Genomic DNA, 19466 nt, shown 5'->3' on the forward strand with positions numbered 1-19466 from the left:
GCGAACCACGAGCCCCGACGTGCCCCGCGCGGGCGGGGGGCTCAGCGCGCGCGGCGGCGCACGCGCAGGGCTCCCTGAAAGAGTTTCCGTTAGTTTTCCTCGGCCGTGGCGGGCGCTGCCCCGAGCCGCTATAGCGGGACGAGACGGGACGGGACGGGACTGAATAGGACAGCCCCGGCTGCGGGGCCCTGCGCTCCCAGCTGCAGCTGCCGCCTCGCCGCCGCCCTGGCCTCGCCTCGCTGCTCCAGCCCTGCCAAAGCCCGTGCCCGCGCCAGCTCGCACCCGCCGGTCGCGGTGCCAGCGGCGGCCGCGGGTGCGGGCAGCCCCCGCCCTGCCCGCCGTACCTGGCAGTACCGGGCTCCTTCCCCCCGCTCCGCCCCGCCCGGCCGGGACAGCCACAGCCCATGTCTCGGTCTGCGCCGCTCCCGGTTCACCTTGCCGGGACGGGGATGTCCCCTGGGCCGGGCAGGCCCTCCATCGCTGCACAGGAAATACTTGACCTAGTGTGTCACAGCACCGCGCTGGTCTTTGCCGTGGCCGCGCTGACCTGGGAGCTGGAAGTGGCTTTCAGCGTGTCCCGCTAGCCCCCACGGATGTGCGTGCAAGGACTCAGAAGTTCTCCAGGCCCTTTTCACTGCCCGTCTCCTGATGCGTTTCAGCCCCCCCTTCTAATGCTCTGATTCACCCAAATCCCATTTTCTGCCCTGCGTTAATGATGCCACTCTTGGCATCAGCAGCAAATTTCTGCAGGCAAGATACTTGGGAAAAACAGTGAGCTGAAGTACCAAATAAAACTGGTGCGAGGCAAAACTGTCTCTGTAACCTCCCTTCAGCCCGACAGCTCCCCATTGAGAGACAACCTGTAATCTTCCTTCTTGAATTTGGATTCAATTTCTTAAAATAATATCCACTACCATAGGGAGTTGCTGAAGTTTAAGTTATATACCAGACCAGTTTAAGTTGTATACCAGAAAATGCCTTGAAAAGGCAAACTGTCAAATTCAAAGGCTTCTAATGCTCGGCTCAGCGAGACACAGATGGAGAAGCAGATTAGTGCCTTGTCATTTATAGCTCTGTTTGTAACGTTTCTCATTTCCTTCACCTTGTGCTCCTGAGGCCTGGCCCCAAACCCACTGAAGCTGAGGGGAGCCTTTCCGCTTTCTGCACCCTATTTTGCATCAGACCTTTTACACAGTGCAGCTGATGGAGAGTATGACCAGCTCTCTGCACTGACTGGCGCCATTTTATTTGATAAATAATATGCCTGCAGCTTCTTGTCAAAATCTGGAAGTACTTTAAACTAAAAACATAGCAGTTAATGGTTGATTCTGCTTTTAACTGGTTTTGAATGCCAAAAACCACCCTGGGACTTTTTAATGAAGGCTATTCCATGAATAGAGGATGTTCTTGCCAAAGCTCTGCAGCAGATAGCTGAGCAATCTTCGTTTCCTTTTTCCTCTAAAGTGGGACTCCCACACGCCACCACTGTAAACACAGAGCTTGCCTCCATAAACATGATTTCTGATGCTTAGCACAGCAAAGAGACATACTCTGCTGTATTTAAAGTGCAGCAAGCTTCTCACATTTTGAGTAGCAGCCCTAAAAATAGCTGTTTAGGGACAGCACCAGATGGATTTTATGTATTACCACAGCCACTGGGCAACGATTATATTTCTTTGTAAAGAAGCTCATCTTTATACCATCCAATAGGGTTGGTGCCATTTAATTTGCTGCCCTAAGCTGTAATAGCTGCTTTTTCATAAATCAGAAGATGGATTAGTTAAAATCAATTTATTACAGAACAGAGGACAGCATCAGGCAAAATAAACCAAAGTGCTGTAAGTATTTCTTTGGTGTTAAACAAATATTGCTGAAGCACCCAAACCCTGTTCTGTTTGTAAAGATCTCTGTTATAAAGATGTGTAAAACACATCTGAAAGCAGCTCTGCATTCAGTATCTGTGTGTGGAGCAGCACACCCATCTGTGCACATGCACAGCTGACTCTGTGTGATTGCAGCATCATGACAGCATTAGCCCTGGCTGCAGTAATTGACAGGGCAAGCATTCTGGTTTGTTATTTTTATGACTACCATAATTAGTGATTTCCTGTGGATTTCATCAGTGTTCTCATTTTTTTTTCTGAGCCCACATCATTCCCTCAGATGGTTAGTTTGCTTTCACAGCTCAGCTTTCCCTGCTGAAACCAGCTGTGCTTTACAAATCACTCTCTTACATTTACAAGTTACTAGGAAATGGGTGACTTTCATTGTATTTATTTGCTTTCATAAACAAAAAACTGGTTTTCTGTATGGACCACAAGGGCTGTATAAACAAACTGCATTTGAAACTGTTTTATAACTCTAAAAATCCCTCAATTTTTCCAGTTTGAAAATAATACTTCTAGCATTTGGTTATTTCATATCTGAAAATGGATACATCATGTATTCATTTCTATTCACCAATCTAATGTTTTGAATATTTTCATATTCAAGGCAATGTCTTGGGAGAGTTTACTGGTGCATTTGCCTGAGAAATTCCATAAGCACATGCTGCCATGATTATTTTTCACTGCTTTTGACCCTGATGTTGCATAGCAAAGGCCCTCATTTAGGATCTGCAAGATCTGCAACCAATGACTGCAAAAAGAGGAAGTAATATCTCTATAGACAAAATATAGAAATGCTTTTCCTTTTTTTTTTCTTTTTTCTTTTTTCTGTTCATTGTCTCTTTTCTCTCACTCTCTCAACTCAACCTCTCCCATAAGGGAACTGAAAAAAAAGCTAGGAGTTCAGGTTTGGTTTGGATAAAATCCTGAAATGTGGGTATGTCTATGAATTACCTCATCGTCTTGGTTTGAGCCCTTAGCTGAACTTTGTCCCAAAATCTACCTCCCAACAAACCAGTGAAAAGTTTCATATAGACTTAAAAAACATAGAATCAAAATTTACCTTGGTATAAATGTACATTTTTGACATTTTTTTAATTAAACAAAATGCATATTCATATTCAAAATTCTAGGTAATTGAGTTTTGGAATTCACTTAACCTTCCCCTAGTTTAAGGAATGATCTCATTGATCCTTTAATCTATGGGTAGCTTCATTCATATCATATATATAATTCAACTGTATCGGCTCCAAAATAAAGTTATTTTCCTAAATAAGGCTTTGGGGTAAACCTAACACATTTCCCACTTTCCACTTAGTAAAGCTTTGTCTGAGAAGGCATCAGCCCATGGAAACAGGGTCTCTGTGACCTGAATCACCAAGTAGGTTGCTTCCACAGCCTGATAAAGGAGACGCGCAGTGGATGAGTTAACCGGGATGAGCAGCAGCAGCAGCTCAAGCCCACAGATGTACGTGAGCACCTGCAGGCATCCCTCTGCTCCTCTGTGACCATCATCCCTTCCCTCTGGGCTGGAAGAGCTGCCTGTGGATTTCTGAGGCTGCAGCAGCCCAGGCTGTTGAGCACTGGAAATCTCAGGCTGTTTCTGCTGCCTCACTGCTGCTGGCAAATCAGCCGTAGCTGAGGCTCAAAATTATAGAATCACAGAGTGGCTTGGGTTGCAAGGGACCTTAAAAACCATCTGGTTCCACCCTCCCCGCTGTGGGCAGGGACACCTTCCACTAGACTGGGTTGCTTGGAGCCCCGTCCAGCCTTTTGGATTGGAAATGACCTTTTATTATGTCGATTCAAGCCGCAGCAAACCACACTTCCTCTGCTCTCCGTGCCACGGACCTGCCAGTCGGGGGAGGCAAGCATTCAAACTCTATTTGTGACAGTGGAAGGTGCGGGAGTTCCCCCCCGGGAGAGAACTGGCGTGCATTAAACCGCATTAAACCCGCATTAAACCGCATTAAACCCGCATTAAACCCGCATTAAACCCGCAGCAGCGCCGGGCAGTGCATTTCTCCAGAGCTGGTAGCCACGGCAAGGACGGAGCCCGCGGCCTCAGCTTCCTTCCCAGGGGCGTTTGGCTGAAATGCTGACGTGCTGGAGGGTCAGCAGAAGGGAAAGGCTTTGCCAGAGGTGCCTGCATCCGCTGTCCATCGGGACTTCAGTAGATGGCACTGTCACACCAATTGTCGCTTCCTGGGCACAGGAAGGGATGATATACATAAAGATCGTGCTGTATAATGCTTTCTTCAATTAAACTATGCTTTCTTCAATTAAACTACCCTTCCTCCCCGCCCCCAGATTGTATCTGATTACATCTATTTGATTTTTCAGAGTAATAACCCAACTATTTAAAATGTATGTAATAGAACAGCTGACCACTGAGAAATTTGTTGACACATTTCCTATTAGGTATGGAGCAGGAGTAAACAAGACATTTTTTTCCTTCATAAATCCCTGGAAAAACAAAATGTCCATCACTTCTGATTTTTTTTTTAAGTTTGCATATTTAAGTAGTTATGTAACTCTGTTTTCAGCTGTGAGGCATTCTGATTTCTGTTACATGGACTCTTTTTTGCTGTTGTTGTTCCCTCAGTGTTCTTTGTAGACACAGAACTTTATGGGGTGGTTATGAGAGGGACATCTCCACTCCAAATTTCGAAAGTAATGCCCTTAAAAAAATCCTGTTTGATCTCTCTAGATCACATCTGGTCCAGCACTTACATTTTTATGTGTGTTTCCCATGTAGGTGATATTAACACTGCCTTAATCTGACTTTACACTAGCCAAATTTGTAATCTCTCAAATAATTGTAACCCTCAGAGCAACCACAATCCCTCAGGGAAAAGCAGTGTTAGCTAGTCCTGACTCATATTCTTGTCAGATTTCTCCTGTAGCTATAGTATTTATTTTCTTTTCTGCTAAATTGTATGAGAACTCTGGCACATCACCCAGAAATTCTGTCCAGCATCTGGATTGTATAGCCAACCACAGGAAATCTCATGGAGGGGCAACAGATTTTTGTTCTGTTGTGTAGTTCTGCTGGGATCGCATTCATCTTGGTAGTGGGATTTAGACTAATTGCCCGTGACTTGATCTCTGACATGCTGGGGCTTTTGTCTAAAAATCTGCCAACCATGCTGATTTTTCTTGGTAATCAAAAGATTGCCCATTTCTTTCTGTTAACCAGTGATTCAGCTGTGAATTTGGAACAATTTCCTAACAAAGCACTGTGTGGACTTTCACAACTGAACAAAAAAAGGCACCAATTTAAATTAACTCTTTGTTTTCCCATATATGAAAAAAATGGACAGAGCCACATTCTGAGTATCATCTAGAAGGATCTGTAGTAAAGCTGTCAACACCAGAGATGTCATCTGTACACTGGGTGGCAGATCCACCAGCTTTTCTAGGAAACCTGTGAAATCTGGGTCAACAATCTGCAAATCACAAATCACTCCATTTCTCCAACATCACTGTTACTTGCAAAGCTATAGTTACTAGGATGAGGCTTTCCAGTACAAGGCTGACAAGCAGCAAAATGATTACTCCTGCTGCTTCCCTCCTTCACCTCTTCTTTTTTTCTTTTATTTTGTTTTGAGATTGAGCCTGAACTTTAAGAAATATGTAAAAGTTGGAGACTTTAAATACATTATCTGTGATGCAGAATAGTCAGATGTTTTCTACAACATTCTAGAGCAAGAACGGTGATGTCAATTCACCTAAAGAAGAGGACAAAAACTCAGAAACTTGTATCTTTGGTTAATTAATTTAAATGGGTGTACTGCAAAATACCGCCTCACCACAGATTTTGCTTTGTTCTTGGTTGATAATAAAAGTACATAAATTAAAACGCCTGAAGAGTGGGTTTTCATTTTAGCAAGTATTGTTGTTTTAGGCCTAAAAAAGATCATAAGAAGAACTTGTAAATTAATGAATTAAACCCCTTCGCATTTCTGTGGGTCTCTGCTGTCCCACCCTTCAGGAATACCGGCTCCGAGCTTCCATCAGCCACGGGCGCTGCTCCCGGCCGGCTCCCGGCGGGAGAGCGCGGCCCCTCCGCGCCGCAGCGCCCGCAGCTCCCACCGGTGCCCGGAGGCCGAGGGATCACGAGCTGCCCCTCGGAACACAAAACCAGCTTTCAGGGCAAAGCCGCAGGCTCCGGCTTTTCCTACGGTGGGAATCACGAGTGCCTGCCCGCCCTGGCTGCCCGGCGGCCGGGGGAGGAGGGAGGGGAGGGGGCCGGAGGCGCAGGCAGCCCTGGCGCTGCTGAGGGGCTGCCGGGACGGGCTGGGCTCCGGGCAACGCGGGCTGCCCGAGAGGCTGGCACGGCTGCGGCTCCTGCAGCCAGCGCCGCTCCTTCCGTGCCTCCTTCCCTCCGTGCCTCCTTCGTGCCTCCCTCCCGCCGTGCCTCCTTCCCTCCGTGCCGCCTCCGTGCCTCCTCCGCGCCTCCCTCCCTCTCTCTGTGCTTCCCTCCCTCCCTCCGTGCCTCCCTCCGTGCCTCCCTCCCTCTGTACCTCTCTCCCTCCGTGCCTCCCTCCGTGCCTCCCTCCCTCTGTACCTCTCTCCCTCTGTACCTCTCTCCCTCCGTGCCTCTCTCCCTCCGTGCCTCCCTCAGCGCCGCCTCCGCCGGCACAGCCGCGGCTCTCTCCTTTGCTCCCGCGGCACTCGGCGATGCGGAGGGAAGGGATGGCGGGGGTCGCCGCCCGGCTGCTCGGGGCACTGTGCCTGGCCGCCTGCCTGCCCCCGGCGCTCGGGAGGGACGCCGGAGCGCAGTGGACCCTGGAGAAGGTGGGTCGCGTTCGCCTTTCCCAGGCGCTTCTTGCCTCTCCCTTGGTGCGGAGGCAGCGCCTTTCCGGCGGGCAGGGGTGAGCGGCTGGGCGCGGGGACGGCCCCGTCCAACCTGCCCTGGCCTCCGACGTGAATCCGGGCTGGGCTCACCCTTGGCGCGGTCCCGCAGGTGAGGGTGGGCGGCATGGCTTCCCTCCTAAGCCCGAGCTTGGTGGCTGCAGAGAGCAGATCTTCTTCACACGTTTGGCTTTGTCATCTCGCACCGCCCGGGACCGGGCAGCAAGAGCCAAAAGCTTTGTCAGCGGCAATTACTGAATTGAAGAGGAAACCCAAACAGGGCAAGACGGATCAAAATCCGAAATTGTATTCCTTATAACATTCTACTATACTCCAACTTTCATTGTGACTATGGTGAGTCAGAGGACAGTGACTTAGTTTGAGCGGACAGATAGCTCTTTCAGCAGCAATGCACGGGTATCTAGGAAAAACAAGTAGTCATGGTGCTGATAGCCGGTCCAAAATTGTTTTGAAAAGATATAATGCTCTAATATGTTGTAGACTCATACCATATTGTGTCTAATTTATACTGCTGTGTGTACTAGTGAAAAAAGGAATGTTGAGATAAGGTTTAATTAAACAGGAGTAAGCTTTAAACCACAGATTTCTCAATGTAGCAGCTCTTAGTGTTTCATTATGAAACATTAACATAGTCTTCTTCATAAAGAATTAAACCACGTGAAACGTAGGAGAGCATAAAACTGCAAACCATATTCAACTAAACACTTCAAGAATTTCCAAACAGAAAATATACTTTTAGGGCCCTTCCCCAAGTGTTTGTAGAAGAGCTGAAGTCAAAGTTCAGCAAGAAGCAACTGAATTCCACAAATCCAGAGCACCATTCTCATCACCAATAGATCAGAGTCCAGGACAAGCTGGTAAAATGAAGCTTCCCTCACACCCTTCCATGCTTCCCCTTAGTAATTCCCTTTCTCCTTGATTTTATTCACACCCCACCCTCCCCTCCCCCCATCCAAGGAAATGTTGGCTTGTTTCTTTGTTTGTTAATGAGATACTGTTTCATTCTGTTCTATTAATTGTACCTTACACTACATACATATATATGTGTATAGCTCATATATAATATATATAGCTCACATATAGACTATATATCTGTAACACAACACATCTGTAATTATGCACAATACCTGTATATGTACCTATATAGTATATACATGTGGGGCTGAATCTTTAGTCATGCTGGTCAATGAACAACCACATAGCCCCAGTGCTCCTTTTCTCAGCCCCCATGAGCCCCAGCCCCTCACTCTTTAGCTGGCTCCATTCTGACCAGCCAATCTCCCCACCAGTGCTGTCAGTAGTGCCACAGAACCATCGCGCCTCAGCTCCTCCACCTGTGCACACGCAAAGCGAGAACATCCTCCTCTTTCTCATTAAATTCTTGTCCTTCAACAACTTTTGTTCTTTCTCCCCGGAGGGACATGTGAGCCAGAAATTCAAAGTCCTACAGGTAAGCCTGGGCTACTTGTAGAACTCGAAGTTTTGCAGTTTTGTACAGCTCAGTACAACAGGATTAGTGACAACCCTGTCATGAATATACTGTTCTGCCTCCCTGTTGTGTCAAAGTAGGGATTGACCAACACTGTAAAGAATGAGTCACTTACAAATCTTATTTTGCTTCTCTTTTATTTCATAACCACTTTTGTAACTCCTTTCACTCCCCAAATTTGAAGATATCTCCATCATTAGAAGTGGAAATTGATTCCTCTCTTCTGAAGTATTTTCACGCATTTGTACTTTAATAATATTTCTTTGCCAAGTGATTTGATGACCCCAATTACCAGGCATGCTCTTCACTTGTTCAACTGCTGATTTTCTGAACTTCCTTAATTAAATTGTCCTCCTACACTCTTCTGAAGTACATAGCTTTAGCTTTTCACTCTCCCCTTAAGCCTGCTCCTCCTAAACTAAACAGCACCCTGACATTTTCTCCTCTCTGTGCCTCTTCTACACTGGTCTAAGTTCCACCTTATTAAATGTCTAGTATTTCAAAAGACTGTTTTATAACTTCCAAACTAATTTTACTAATTTCCAAACTTTCAAAAGTTCATGTTTATACCAGATGAAATGATATCATTTTTCTTTTTTCCTTTATCTATGTCTAAATTTGCTAGCATTGAAAATGTTAACTGCCTATCCTAAATTTTGGTGTCCTTACAGTCTTAAAATTCAGCTTTAAACACTGTATTAATATTGGTACAACTAGATTCAGTGTCTTTGTGTCAGCCCTGTGCTTAATTTCACTGCTAAACCTAAGTAGAACTAGAGGAAAGGTTCACACAGAGATAAACAGCTAGGAAACCAGAGAAGGGTAGAATTAAATGCTTGCAGTGAAGTCTAGAAAATACTTGGGCTCATACTTGCTTGTACAAACACAAACAAAGTAGAAAAAAGTAAAATAGTGAGGCAACTCCCATTTTTAAACAATATTCATCACCTAGGGTAATAAGATAACTGGTAATAAGATACCTGACTTTTGAGGTCAGTTCACATTCTGGCCAGGTAATGGATTTTACGTGTCATTTCAGACACATGTGAAATGACACACATGAGTAGAAAAGGAGAGTGAATTATTTCTTGTTAACACATACAATGATAGGTTTAGACTACAGATATTTATTAAAATGTCAGTTTCATGCAGGAGCAGCCCAAAAGCAAGTCAGCTGTTAAACAGTTTGAAGAAAGAAAACAAATAAAATAAAAAATGTCATTGTCCTCCAGTATAAAGTATGATGTGCTCATATTCCATTTTCTCTTCTTTTGCTCATCTCAGAAAGAATGACATAGGCAAGGTACATGGAAAGACAGCAAGTCTGATCAGTCACGTAAGGCAGTTCTGATCAAAGAAGAAATAAACAAAGCCATATTTTTGATTAGGAGAAAGACGGGAGTAGAGGGAAGACCCTGTAATATAAATGAGGAATGGAATGATAGTGCCTGAAATAGGAATCTGTAACAGCAGTATTGGCACAGGAAGTTTCAGAGGAGACAACTGCTAGAGATTGGATAGGTTCAAACCTGGTGTACAAAGGGGCATTTGAGATGTCCTTGGGAATCCCACCTGGCATTCAGCTATCTCTCCAGAGCACTATGGAGCTCTTGCACATCTAAGATGTGCATTTGCCAGCTACATAAGGATGTCTCAAGCATTTTGGGTCACCTGATACAGCCCCAAAGGCCTGTGCTTGAGCAACAGAAAGGAAATCACTTGGGAGGTAGGTCACATACTAGTGGCTGCCACAGGAGACGAGCTGTCGGACCTGAGGTTAACCCACGTGTCACCAAGCTGACAAATACCCCAGCTAGCCCCAGATGAGCCACAGCATTCTGTGCAGTCACACTCATTCTGCCACTGTGGGTAGAGACCACAATGACACAGCTAGCTCCCTCTGGGAGTGAATTACCCTAGGCATTTCTTTGCAGTACACAGCATAAAGCTAAATATTACTACTACTGGAAACAAAGCTTCTGGTGTTTGTCTCAATAGAAACCTCGGTTGAAGGTGGCGTGGTTGCAGACATGACATGTATAATTTAGATATTAGGAAACAGAGAACCCATTCATAGCTTCAGGTTTTACAGCTAGCTGGTAGGTAAAATTTTCTCCCATACTTTAAATACTAGCAAATTTTGTATGGAAATGAAAGATAGAGAAGCCAATCATTTCTGAGTGAACAGGGGTTTTTAAATTACTTTTGGCTGCGAATAAATCAAAGTAGTGCAATATACCATTTTTATTGTAATTCTGAAGAAACCTATGGTTAAAAAGGTCTAGTAATAGTTATAGCATTCTTCTTCTCTCTACCTTCTGCAGTATTCTCACCAACCAAGAATTTTAGGTTCTGATGCTATTCAAAAAGTTGTGGCCAGCACGGATATTTCTGAAATGTGGGAGAATGATTTGCGCCCTATCCTGATAGAAAGATACCCGGGATCACAAGGAAGTTACATCGTGCGACAGGTAAGACAAGACGACATTTCCCGACAATCTCTAAGAACATCTTTACTATATATTATCATTATAATTATTATTATTTGTATTCTGGTAGCACCTTTGGTGACCCTCACCAAAGAGACAGTCCACAGAAATTCCTTTAATTCAGTAGGATGAACTCTATCATTGAACTCTTATCACATGACACAGCTTGCACATCAGCTGACATTATTTCCCAGGGCTGCATAGCATGATGGAACATAAATCTTTTTTTAAAAAAATTGTGTTTTAAATTAACAAGTTTGCCCCAGACTTGGTACCCAAAGTGCAATACAATGGTTGTCCTTTCCCTCACATGAGCAGGTTTTTGGTCACTGGTTCAAACTGGAGACCATGCATGGGATGAAATAAATGACACTTCTTCTGGAGAGGCCCTGTCCTGTGCTGCTACAGTGCCCTGGAGAGTTGCTTCAGATGGGTGTATCAACACAAAAGGGGATCAGAGGGGCCCAAAGGGGCAGGCAGATGAAATGCTCAGCACGACAAAGTGCAGCCCCGGTCCACAAACCACACCAGCTCCACTGGCCCAAGCACAGCAGTGTCCTGGTGCTGGACTAACAAACCAGGCTGCAGCTGGCCCCAAGTCAGTAAAGACTCCAGCATGTTGTCTTTGAGCCACAAGAAGCTACCACACAACGGGGTTGCTGCTCTGTCAGCACCTCTGCTCTGCACTCACAGTGTGGGAATCTTCAGGACAGTGTCCATGCTGGCTCTGGACCCCATTAGCCAAGAGGGAGGCAGACAATGGTACAGCTGAATTTACTAAAGACATTCACAGCATCTCACTAGCCTTTATCTACCCTTTGGGCACTGACTCAACAGCTCTAAGACAGCCCCAGCTACAATAAATTTATTTGCTACTCAGCAATTGGTAGATTGGAAAAATGCAGCCTTTTTATGCATTGAGTGTGTGTGTGTGTGCGTGCACATCTCTGTAGATTTAGCTTTGTGGTTTCTTTAGCAGTACTCTGGAAGGCAGCCAACTGAAAGGGGGAAAAGGAAGAAAAGCAAAAAAACATCTGAGCCTAGGTTAGAAAACCACAGATTATATTCAAAATAAAATGGATCATCCTGTTGCAAGGTAACAGCATGTATTAAATTTAAAAAAATTAAGAGTCCTCTATTGTCAAAACACAATAATGGAGTTTGAAATGGATTATACTTCTTTGTTGAGACACAAAATCATCATACTCCTTTAAGGGAAAAAGGCTACTGGGAACTCCAGGCTTATATAGTGCCCTCAATCCTTAACAGACATCCTTCACTCTGCTACTGATAGCTGATAGACCATACCATGTTGTAAAAGCTTTCAGTGGGTGACCACAAACAAAATGGAAGCTTGTTCTAGCACTAAAATCTATGGCAATATTGTTGTTTTTTGTCATTCCTACTGACTTCCCTAAGAACAGAACAAGTCTTCAAAGTCTATTTTCCCCTCAGAGGCTTTTCCTAATGTTTACTTAAAGAGAGAGGAATCTGGCTTGAAGAAGCTCTCTAGGGACCCATAAAAATAAGCTGCTCAACAGAGAAGCAGAGATGTCCCTCTAATATCAGTTAGCCAGAACTCCGGTTGAAGTAAAGCTGGGGTTGTTAGAGGTATTCTCTTCAGGCAGGAAGATAGCTAAAATTAATGATTTGCCTTATAGATTGTCTCAATTCTTATCTTTATATGAGCTACACTTAGAGAATTTCATTTTTAAAACACTCTTCTGAAATGTTTTGTTCTTTCTTTAATTAAGAGAATCTACCTATCTGTTATGGCCTTGTAAACAATTTATGTCACTTGAAAGGTGGATTTTTCACAGAAGCTTAAAAGTCCAACCACCTCACACAACCAACCAACCCAAAGAGCTTTTTTTTTTCCCTTATACTTCTGTGGCATCTTTGTGTGGTAATTGTCTAAACAGCCACAACAAGGTCTCTGCAGCCAATTCTGACTTTCAATTTAAAGTCACATCAGAGTTAAGCTCTGAAAATGTTAACATTAAATCTGCTCTAGTTACACCTGTAAAAGACGCTGGCCTGAAAACTTCAGAGATCAAGACCTTAATGTGTCATAATAATTGGCAATAATTCAAAACACCTTCAAACTCCAAAGAGAAAGGTCAAAGGGAAGAAACAAAAAGTAAATGAGGCAGTCAAAGGCTCAGGTAGCAAAGTTATACAGTGATATTATATTTTTTGCTATAAAGTCTATCCTTTAAAACACCATGAACTTACAGAAATAAGTTAGGAGCCACTATTAATTAGCTAATAACAATTAGTCTGCAACGTCTTTCTGAAGCAAGAAATATTAATCTGATTGTTTTTTATAATTACAGCATATCAAGCACCGTCTTCAAACATTAAAGGCTGGTTGGGAAATTGAAGAAGATACATTTCAGAGATACACACCATATGGCTATAAAACATTTTCAAATGTTATTGGCACTCTGGAGCCCTCTGCAAAACGCCATCTCGTGCTTGCTTGCCACTACGACTCAAAATTCTTTGGACAACAGTGGCAGGGCAGAGTGTTTGTGGGAGCCACTGATTCAGCTGTGCCTTGTGCCATGATGTTGGAGCTGGCACGGGCCCTGGATAATGAGCTGCAGTTAATCAAGGTAGTTCTTTTGTTTCATTTTCATTTGCCTTGCCAACAGCAACAGGCCTTGGGGCATTTCCACATTCTTTTCCATAGCCTGCATGCTGGGTTCTCTGATTGCTGTGCTTGTAATAAATCTTCCATTGACTCCAAGAACAAACAGAGATCAGTATCTACTACTCTAAATTATATTTCACATTAAAATTTCTTATAAAAAGGGCGGATATCTGAAAGTTATCGGTATAAACATATACCATATAAAAATAACAAATGATACATGAATAATAGATGTTTTGTAGACTTGGAAAGGTGTAATGCTACTTTCTATCTAAAAGGCACAGAACCTGACTCAGAAGTTCCTATCATATCCAGTAACATCTAGGATCATTGAAAAGTTTTGTTGCATTTTGAATCCTGCAGAAATCTCTCAGTTGTATTCTGCTTTGAGACACAGATGAACTAATTGTTGTGCAGAAGAGTCACACTCAGGTCCCCCCATCCCACAAGGATTTCAAGTTTTTCTTCTTAAATTTTTTTTACAAATTTGAATGGTTTATTTATGAAAGAAGTATAATGTCATCAGTCTGTGTTACCTATGCTATGAGAATCTGTTTCAAAGGGCTGCAATTGCTTGTTCTAGCACTAAAATCTAGCACAAAAATCTGTTGAGCCTACAAACTCTTAAAGTCTGTCGGATTACAAATTTGTAGGATTACGGATTCACGAGTGCCATCTACTGGTTCAGTATTCAGTATTTACAGAAAAATAATTCTCATACATTTACAGAGGTGTTACAGGAAAAGGTCTCTCAAATGTGAGAGACACTTTACAAAGTGTCAGGAGTACACTCAGCTCAGCTATTAGGATTACTTGTCGACAGGAATTTCCAGAAACTGATTTGGTGCCTTCTGATATGCGAATATTTAAGAATGAGAAGATGAAGATTATGCCAATATTTTTAATCACAAAACAAAAAAAACCCTCCTGTAATACAGAAGCTTTCATTCAGAAGCTTCATTTATAATAAATGTGCCTGGTGATTATTTATGAAACAACCTGCTCACTGACTTTAAGACTGGCATTTTTCACTATGAATACACTATTTTACAATGAAAATTGGTTTTATCATCTAAGATGACAGCATTTGACAAAAAGGCAACTACTTTTCACAGGCCACCACTTGTACAGTCTGTTATCAAAATATACTTTGGGATCCATCTGCTTAATACATTAGTTATGATGTTTTTGCTCTGCTTATGGTAGCACAACAGACTTTGCTATGTTTTCAGCCAAATCTATTTATACTTTGACTTGAAGCTGTGATTTTTATGTTGGTGCTTCTCCAGTTATAACTTACTTCTCCAGAGTTAGTTTAAAATTATTGGGCAAAGACTGTCTTCATTATTAAAATGTGTTAAGCAGTAATAGTAATAATAACACAAGTACTACATTCTAAAACTCACATAGCACTGATACAGTTTCCTCCAGAATGTAATGCAAAATGACTGCTGCCCACAGAGCTCTGTCATGTGCAAAGGACAAAGGGCAGCACGCCATTGCCATTAGAGAAATCAATATACCACTGTGGGCACAATCAATACCATCTTGCCTGCGTGACTGACATGTTATAGAAGCTTCTGTTCAGATTGCATCAGCTCCAGCTATTTGGGAGTTGTAGCCCATACAGGACATGACTGCTGCCAGTGACCCCACCTTTTTAACCACATCATGCAATTTTACTTGAAGCAGTGTTAATTCATAGAGGGCTTGAAATATTTATAGCGACTGTCAAGACTACAATTCTCAAACTGTTCATTTATTGGAACCAGACTGGCATTTTCCGGGCTATGGATTATTAGGAAATTCTGACAATTCAAATGAGGCTTCAAATAGTAGACTCCCTCTACACTAGGAATAAATTTCATACAAATGTCTTTTTTGTGACATTAAACACATTTATCATATATATTCTCAGGTTTTAGTGCTGTTATATTTTGGTTATTGAAAGGAAAAGACATATCTGACATATCCACTCTCTTTGCTCTGGTTTAGCACAAAATTACCTCAGTGATTGCAAATTCCCCTGAATGAAAAGAAGGGGCTGAAAGAACCATCAACTTGTCAAATACATAATTCACCTCCACTGATGCACAGCTGTAGCAATTACATTAATCCTTGTGATGCAATCAAATAATGATATTAGCACTCCCATCAGGTGTTGTTACTGACATGTCCCCTCATTATTTGAGATAATGTTGCTGCTACCTGGTTTTGCAGGTCTCAAGGCTCAGGTCACGTCCTCCAAAGTCAGAAAAGAAACTTTTATCCAGTACCAAAATTATATGAGACTGGAGAATGTGTCACTGTGTTAGATAAATAACAATTACCTTGACTGATGACTACCACTATTACACCATAATAACATCCAAAGAAAGGTTTGCATAGGGAACCTTGATAATAAACCCTTATTTGTGTTACTTACATGACTACAGTATTTGCCCTTTATTTAATGTTCTGGCCAGAATCAATTAGTTTTACTTTTAACTTCCTCCAACAGGCCAGCTCAACATCAAGACCAGACCTTTCCCTTCAGTTGATCTTTTTTGATGGTGAAGAAGCCTTTGTTCGGTGGTCTCCTTCCGACTCCCTCTATGGATCTCAACACTTAGCTCAAAAAATGGCATCGACTCCACACCCACCTGGTTCAACAACCACAAACCAGCTGCAGGGCATAGTAAGCGGCTCTTCCCTTTCTAAGGACTTTCCTCCTTAAGGAACAATAGTAAATGGCATTTGTAAAAATATTTAATTAATAGGTAATTGGCCAAATTCCCAAGAAACCACGACCCCTCTGAAGTTAAAGGAAGAAGCAAGCTTCTGGAAACATTATGAAATATGTTAGAGAATTGGGAAGAGCTTTTCAGGGGATTAGACCTGCTGCATGCAAGTATGAGGAAAAGCCATAGAAATATCAAAATACACAGTTTATTAGAATATAAACTAGGATACCCACCTTCTTCAGGGAAAGATAATTCAAAGTGATAAGGAAAGAGCACAAACAGCATTGGCCTATGAACAAATCTCCCGTAGCTCAGTACTAAGCTACAGCAACCTCTGTATCCCTCTGATTCTTACTAACATTCTGGTTGTCTGTTCCCTCTACTTTCCCTGTTTACTGCTGAGGCACTTCTGTCACTGCTTCTTGTGACTCATAAAATGGCTTTCCCTTGACAGACTTTGTTGTTCTCAGGGGAAAAAGCAATTTCCTCTTCTTTCTCCCCACCTACCGCTGTTTTTCTTTTAAAGAGATATAACACACAAATTGCAGGCTAAGCTATGCAGCCTGCTTCAGCTCGAGGAACAGAGGAATAGCCTGGCCTTGCCCTCCTTGGGAGGACAGCAAAATGAATCAGATTGGAATCAGGTTCTGCTAGTGAATTCTCCTCAGGCACCACACTAGAAAGGCAGATCTTTGGCCAGGGCTAGCAAAGACCTGCTCATGAGCTATACAGGAAGCCAAGAGTTTCATTGCTGCTGCTGATGTTATAGGAAAGAGTTCTGCACTAAAGATTCTTTCTTGTCTAGGACCTGTTTGTACTACTGGATTTAATTGGTGCACGAAACCCAGTCTTTCCCAATTATTTTCCAAACACTCTTCGATGGTTTCAAAGGCTTCAAGCAATTGGTAAGCAGAAGGATATGGGTTTTGAATGAATTTCAAAACCAAGTGAGTAGTTTCTGAGTGTATTTAGCTCTGTAAATCAGATTTTTAGATTAATTTTCTGGTTTACAGTAAGAATCTTTGATAATGTAAATGTGAAATATTAAACCTATATGAAGATTTTGATAGTTAATGAAACATCTGAGGAAGACTCTCAGACATTTGAAAGCAACAAAACAGATTATATTGCTGATTGTCATTCTGTGGCACTTGGCAACTGCTTCACTTGTGTGTTTTTGTTCTCACTCCTGTAAAATTATGGTAATAGTTAATATTTGGATGACCAGTTCCGAGGTCTTCCAAATATTAAACAAATGCAAAAGACAGTCACCACTGTGCCATGGAAAAAGCTTCCATGTGTGAGGAAAAATAATTCAAACGTGCCAACGTTCCTCATTGTCCAAAAATTGTAATAATCACTTTCATTGTGCATTACAGAGCAGAAGCTACACAACATGAATCTGCTGAAGAATCACCCTGTTCAAAGTCAGTATTTCCACAGTACTTTACATCGAGGCTTGGTTGAAGATGATCACGTCCCATTTTTGTTAAGAGGTGCCAGAAATTCTTATAATTTGTATATGTTCAGTAAGAAATGCATAATTTAGTAAATGAGCAAATGCGTATGCTCCTGTTTTTTCAAGCTTATTTGCTGCAACTTGAGGCTTCTGAATCCAACTTTGAGCTTTGACATAACACCTAATGGAAAAAATTGATTCCTTAGTGGTATGCAGCTGAAAAATCAGAGAGAAAAAGAAGTAAAACAGCAAAGAGGCTGAGAAAAAAAATGCTCCTCCCCAAAAGCAATTGGGAAGCAGAAGACTGATTTCATTCCTCTTTTACCTACAAGCTGCAGTACATATAGGTGGCTTAATGTGTATGTGTGTATATATATATATATATATTACACACACATATGTAATGCAGTGATACAGTTCCTTTATCTGAGGGCAACACTGTCTCTATTTTACAAAGTAAAAATAAGAAACCCTATTTTACGATTTATGTAGAGAACTAAAAAAATGCTTCAAAAATATTCAATCTTAACACTTTCACAAAAACATGGTAATCAGTTTTCATTTTGAGGAGCTGCAGTGATTTCTCTGTCTTTCTGTAGCTCCTAAAGATACAATGCAAAGAATCTCAAAAAAAAAAAAAAACAAACAACAAACCCCATAACTCCCAACAAGTAGCTACAGATTACTTTAAAAAAAAAAAAAAGAAAAGAAAAAAAGAAGAAGGAGGGAAAAGTATTCAAAGGAAAGGAAGGTAGCAGCTTTACACAATACACTCTTTAATGATGGGATGCAGTCACAAGCATCAAAACAAGAGAAGGTAAAAGGAAGCTGCAGGGACACACCCTATAAAGCAAGCTTATTGAGTAGTTACCTGACTCTGTTGCTAAATGGCTTAACAGAACTTCTAAAATATTTCTTCTCCAAATTTCACTTTCCTTTTTATAGGGGTTCCAGTCCTGCATCTGATTCCATCCCCTTTTCCTGCAGTATGGCATACCATGAAGGACACAGAAGAAAACCTTGACAAAGCCACTATTGACAATCTCAACAAAATCCTGCAAGTGTTTGTACTGGAATATCTCAACCTATGAAAGACAAAACATCAACAAATTGTACTCCATTCACACTACTGTTTGCCCACCTTCACACTTGCTATTTAATTGCATTGGAGAGTACCAATGTGAAGAAAAATGTGATAGCTCTTGCTAGACTGATTATTGATTGAGCTGTTCATGGCCCATTGATCCAGTAGCCAAATAAGATACCATTAAATAAGACCTAGCTCAGCCTGGAAAGAATTTGATCTTTCCATGTTTTGTGTCTGAATAAAAAACCTCTAGAATCTTTCCAAATTGTTATCACTGTTTTTTGTCACGTATTGTGATCCCAGGAGGGAACGCCTCATGACTTAATTGTATGATATATTTTTACAAGGTGCGACCAACTTTTGCAGTGTTCAGCTGCAGAAATTTACACCATGTTATCAAAAGAGGCAAAAATCACACTATAGGAGACTTCTACTTTGAGCTGAACAAAACCACCTCATGCTGAAATGAGTTGCTAGAACTCCTGACACACAGATGTGATTTTTAATCCTCTCTGGTCCCTCTCCTCCTTCCCCTACAAAGGTGGCTGCAAGGGTTTTTCTCTGCAGACAGCTGACCCCCAGAAAACAGAACAATAACCCAAATTCAGCTTTGCCCCTATCATTTGTTGGATATTTGTTGATGGAGAAGGGTGGTGGGGGTGATGCTAACAGGAAGGTATGTGGGGGTTTCCCTGCGCTCTGACTGCAACACAGGAGACATAAACAAAAGATCAGGTGGTGTGTGGGAGCAATGACGCAGTACACACCATTCAGTCACGTGAGAATCATTCACAATTTG

General features: G+C 42.3%; 1 protein-coding gene and 1 long non-coding RNA gene across 2 annotated transcripts; one reads left to right on the forward strand and one right to left on the reverse strand.

Annotated features, from left to right (window-relative positions):
* Positions 1–2258: 2258 nt before the first annotated feature.
* Positions 2259–6611, reverse strand: LOC143693588 (uncharacterized). Its single transcript, XR_013181432.1, has 2 exons — positions 6473–6611; positions 2259–4091 (listed from the first exon to the last, which is right to left on the reverse strand). It is a non-coding gene; the product is annotated as an uncharacterized LOC143693588 (long non-coding RNA).
* Positions 6158–18926, forward strand: QPCT (glutaminyl-peptide cyclotransferase). The gene is made up of 7 exons (XM_054629921.2): positions 6158–6686; positions 10578–10724; positions 13079–13360; positions 15899–16075; positions 16927–17026; positions 17501–17617; positions 18526–18926. The coding sequence occupies exons 1-7, from the start codon at positions 6570–6572 to the stop codon at positions 18669–18671; spliced, it is 1086 nt and encodes a 361-aa protein (XP_054485896.2). The 5' UTR covers positions 6158–6569; the 3' UTR covers positions 18672–18926.
* Positions 18927–19466: the final 540 nt, after the last annotated feature.

Source organism: Agelaius phoeniceus, chromosome 3 (genome assembly GCF_051311805.1).
Source record: "Agelaius phoeniceus isolate bAgePho1 chromosome 3, bAgePho1.hap1, whole genome shotgun sequence".
Classification (NCBI taxonomy): Eukaryota; Metazoa; Chordata; class Aves; order Passeriformes; family Icteridae; genus Agelaius; species Agelaius phoeniceus.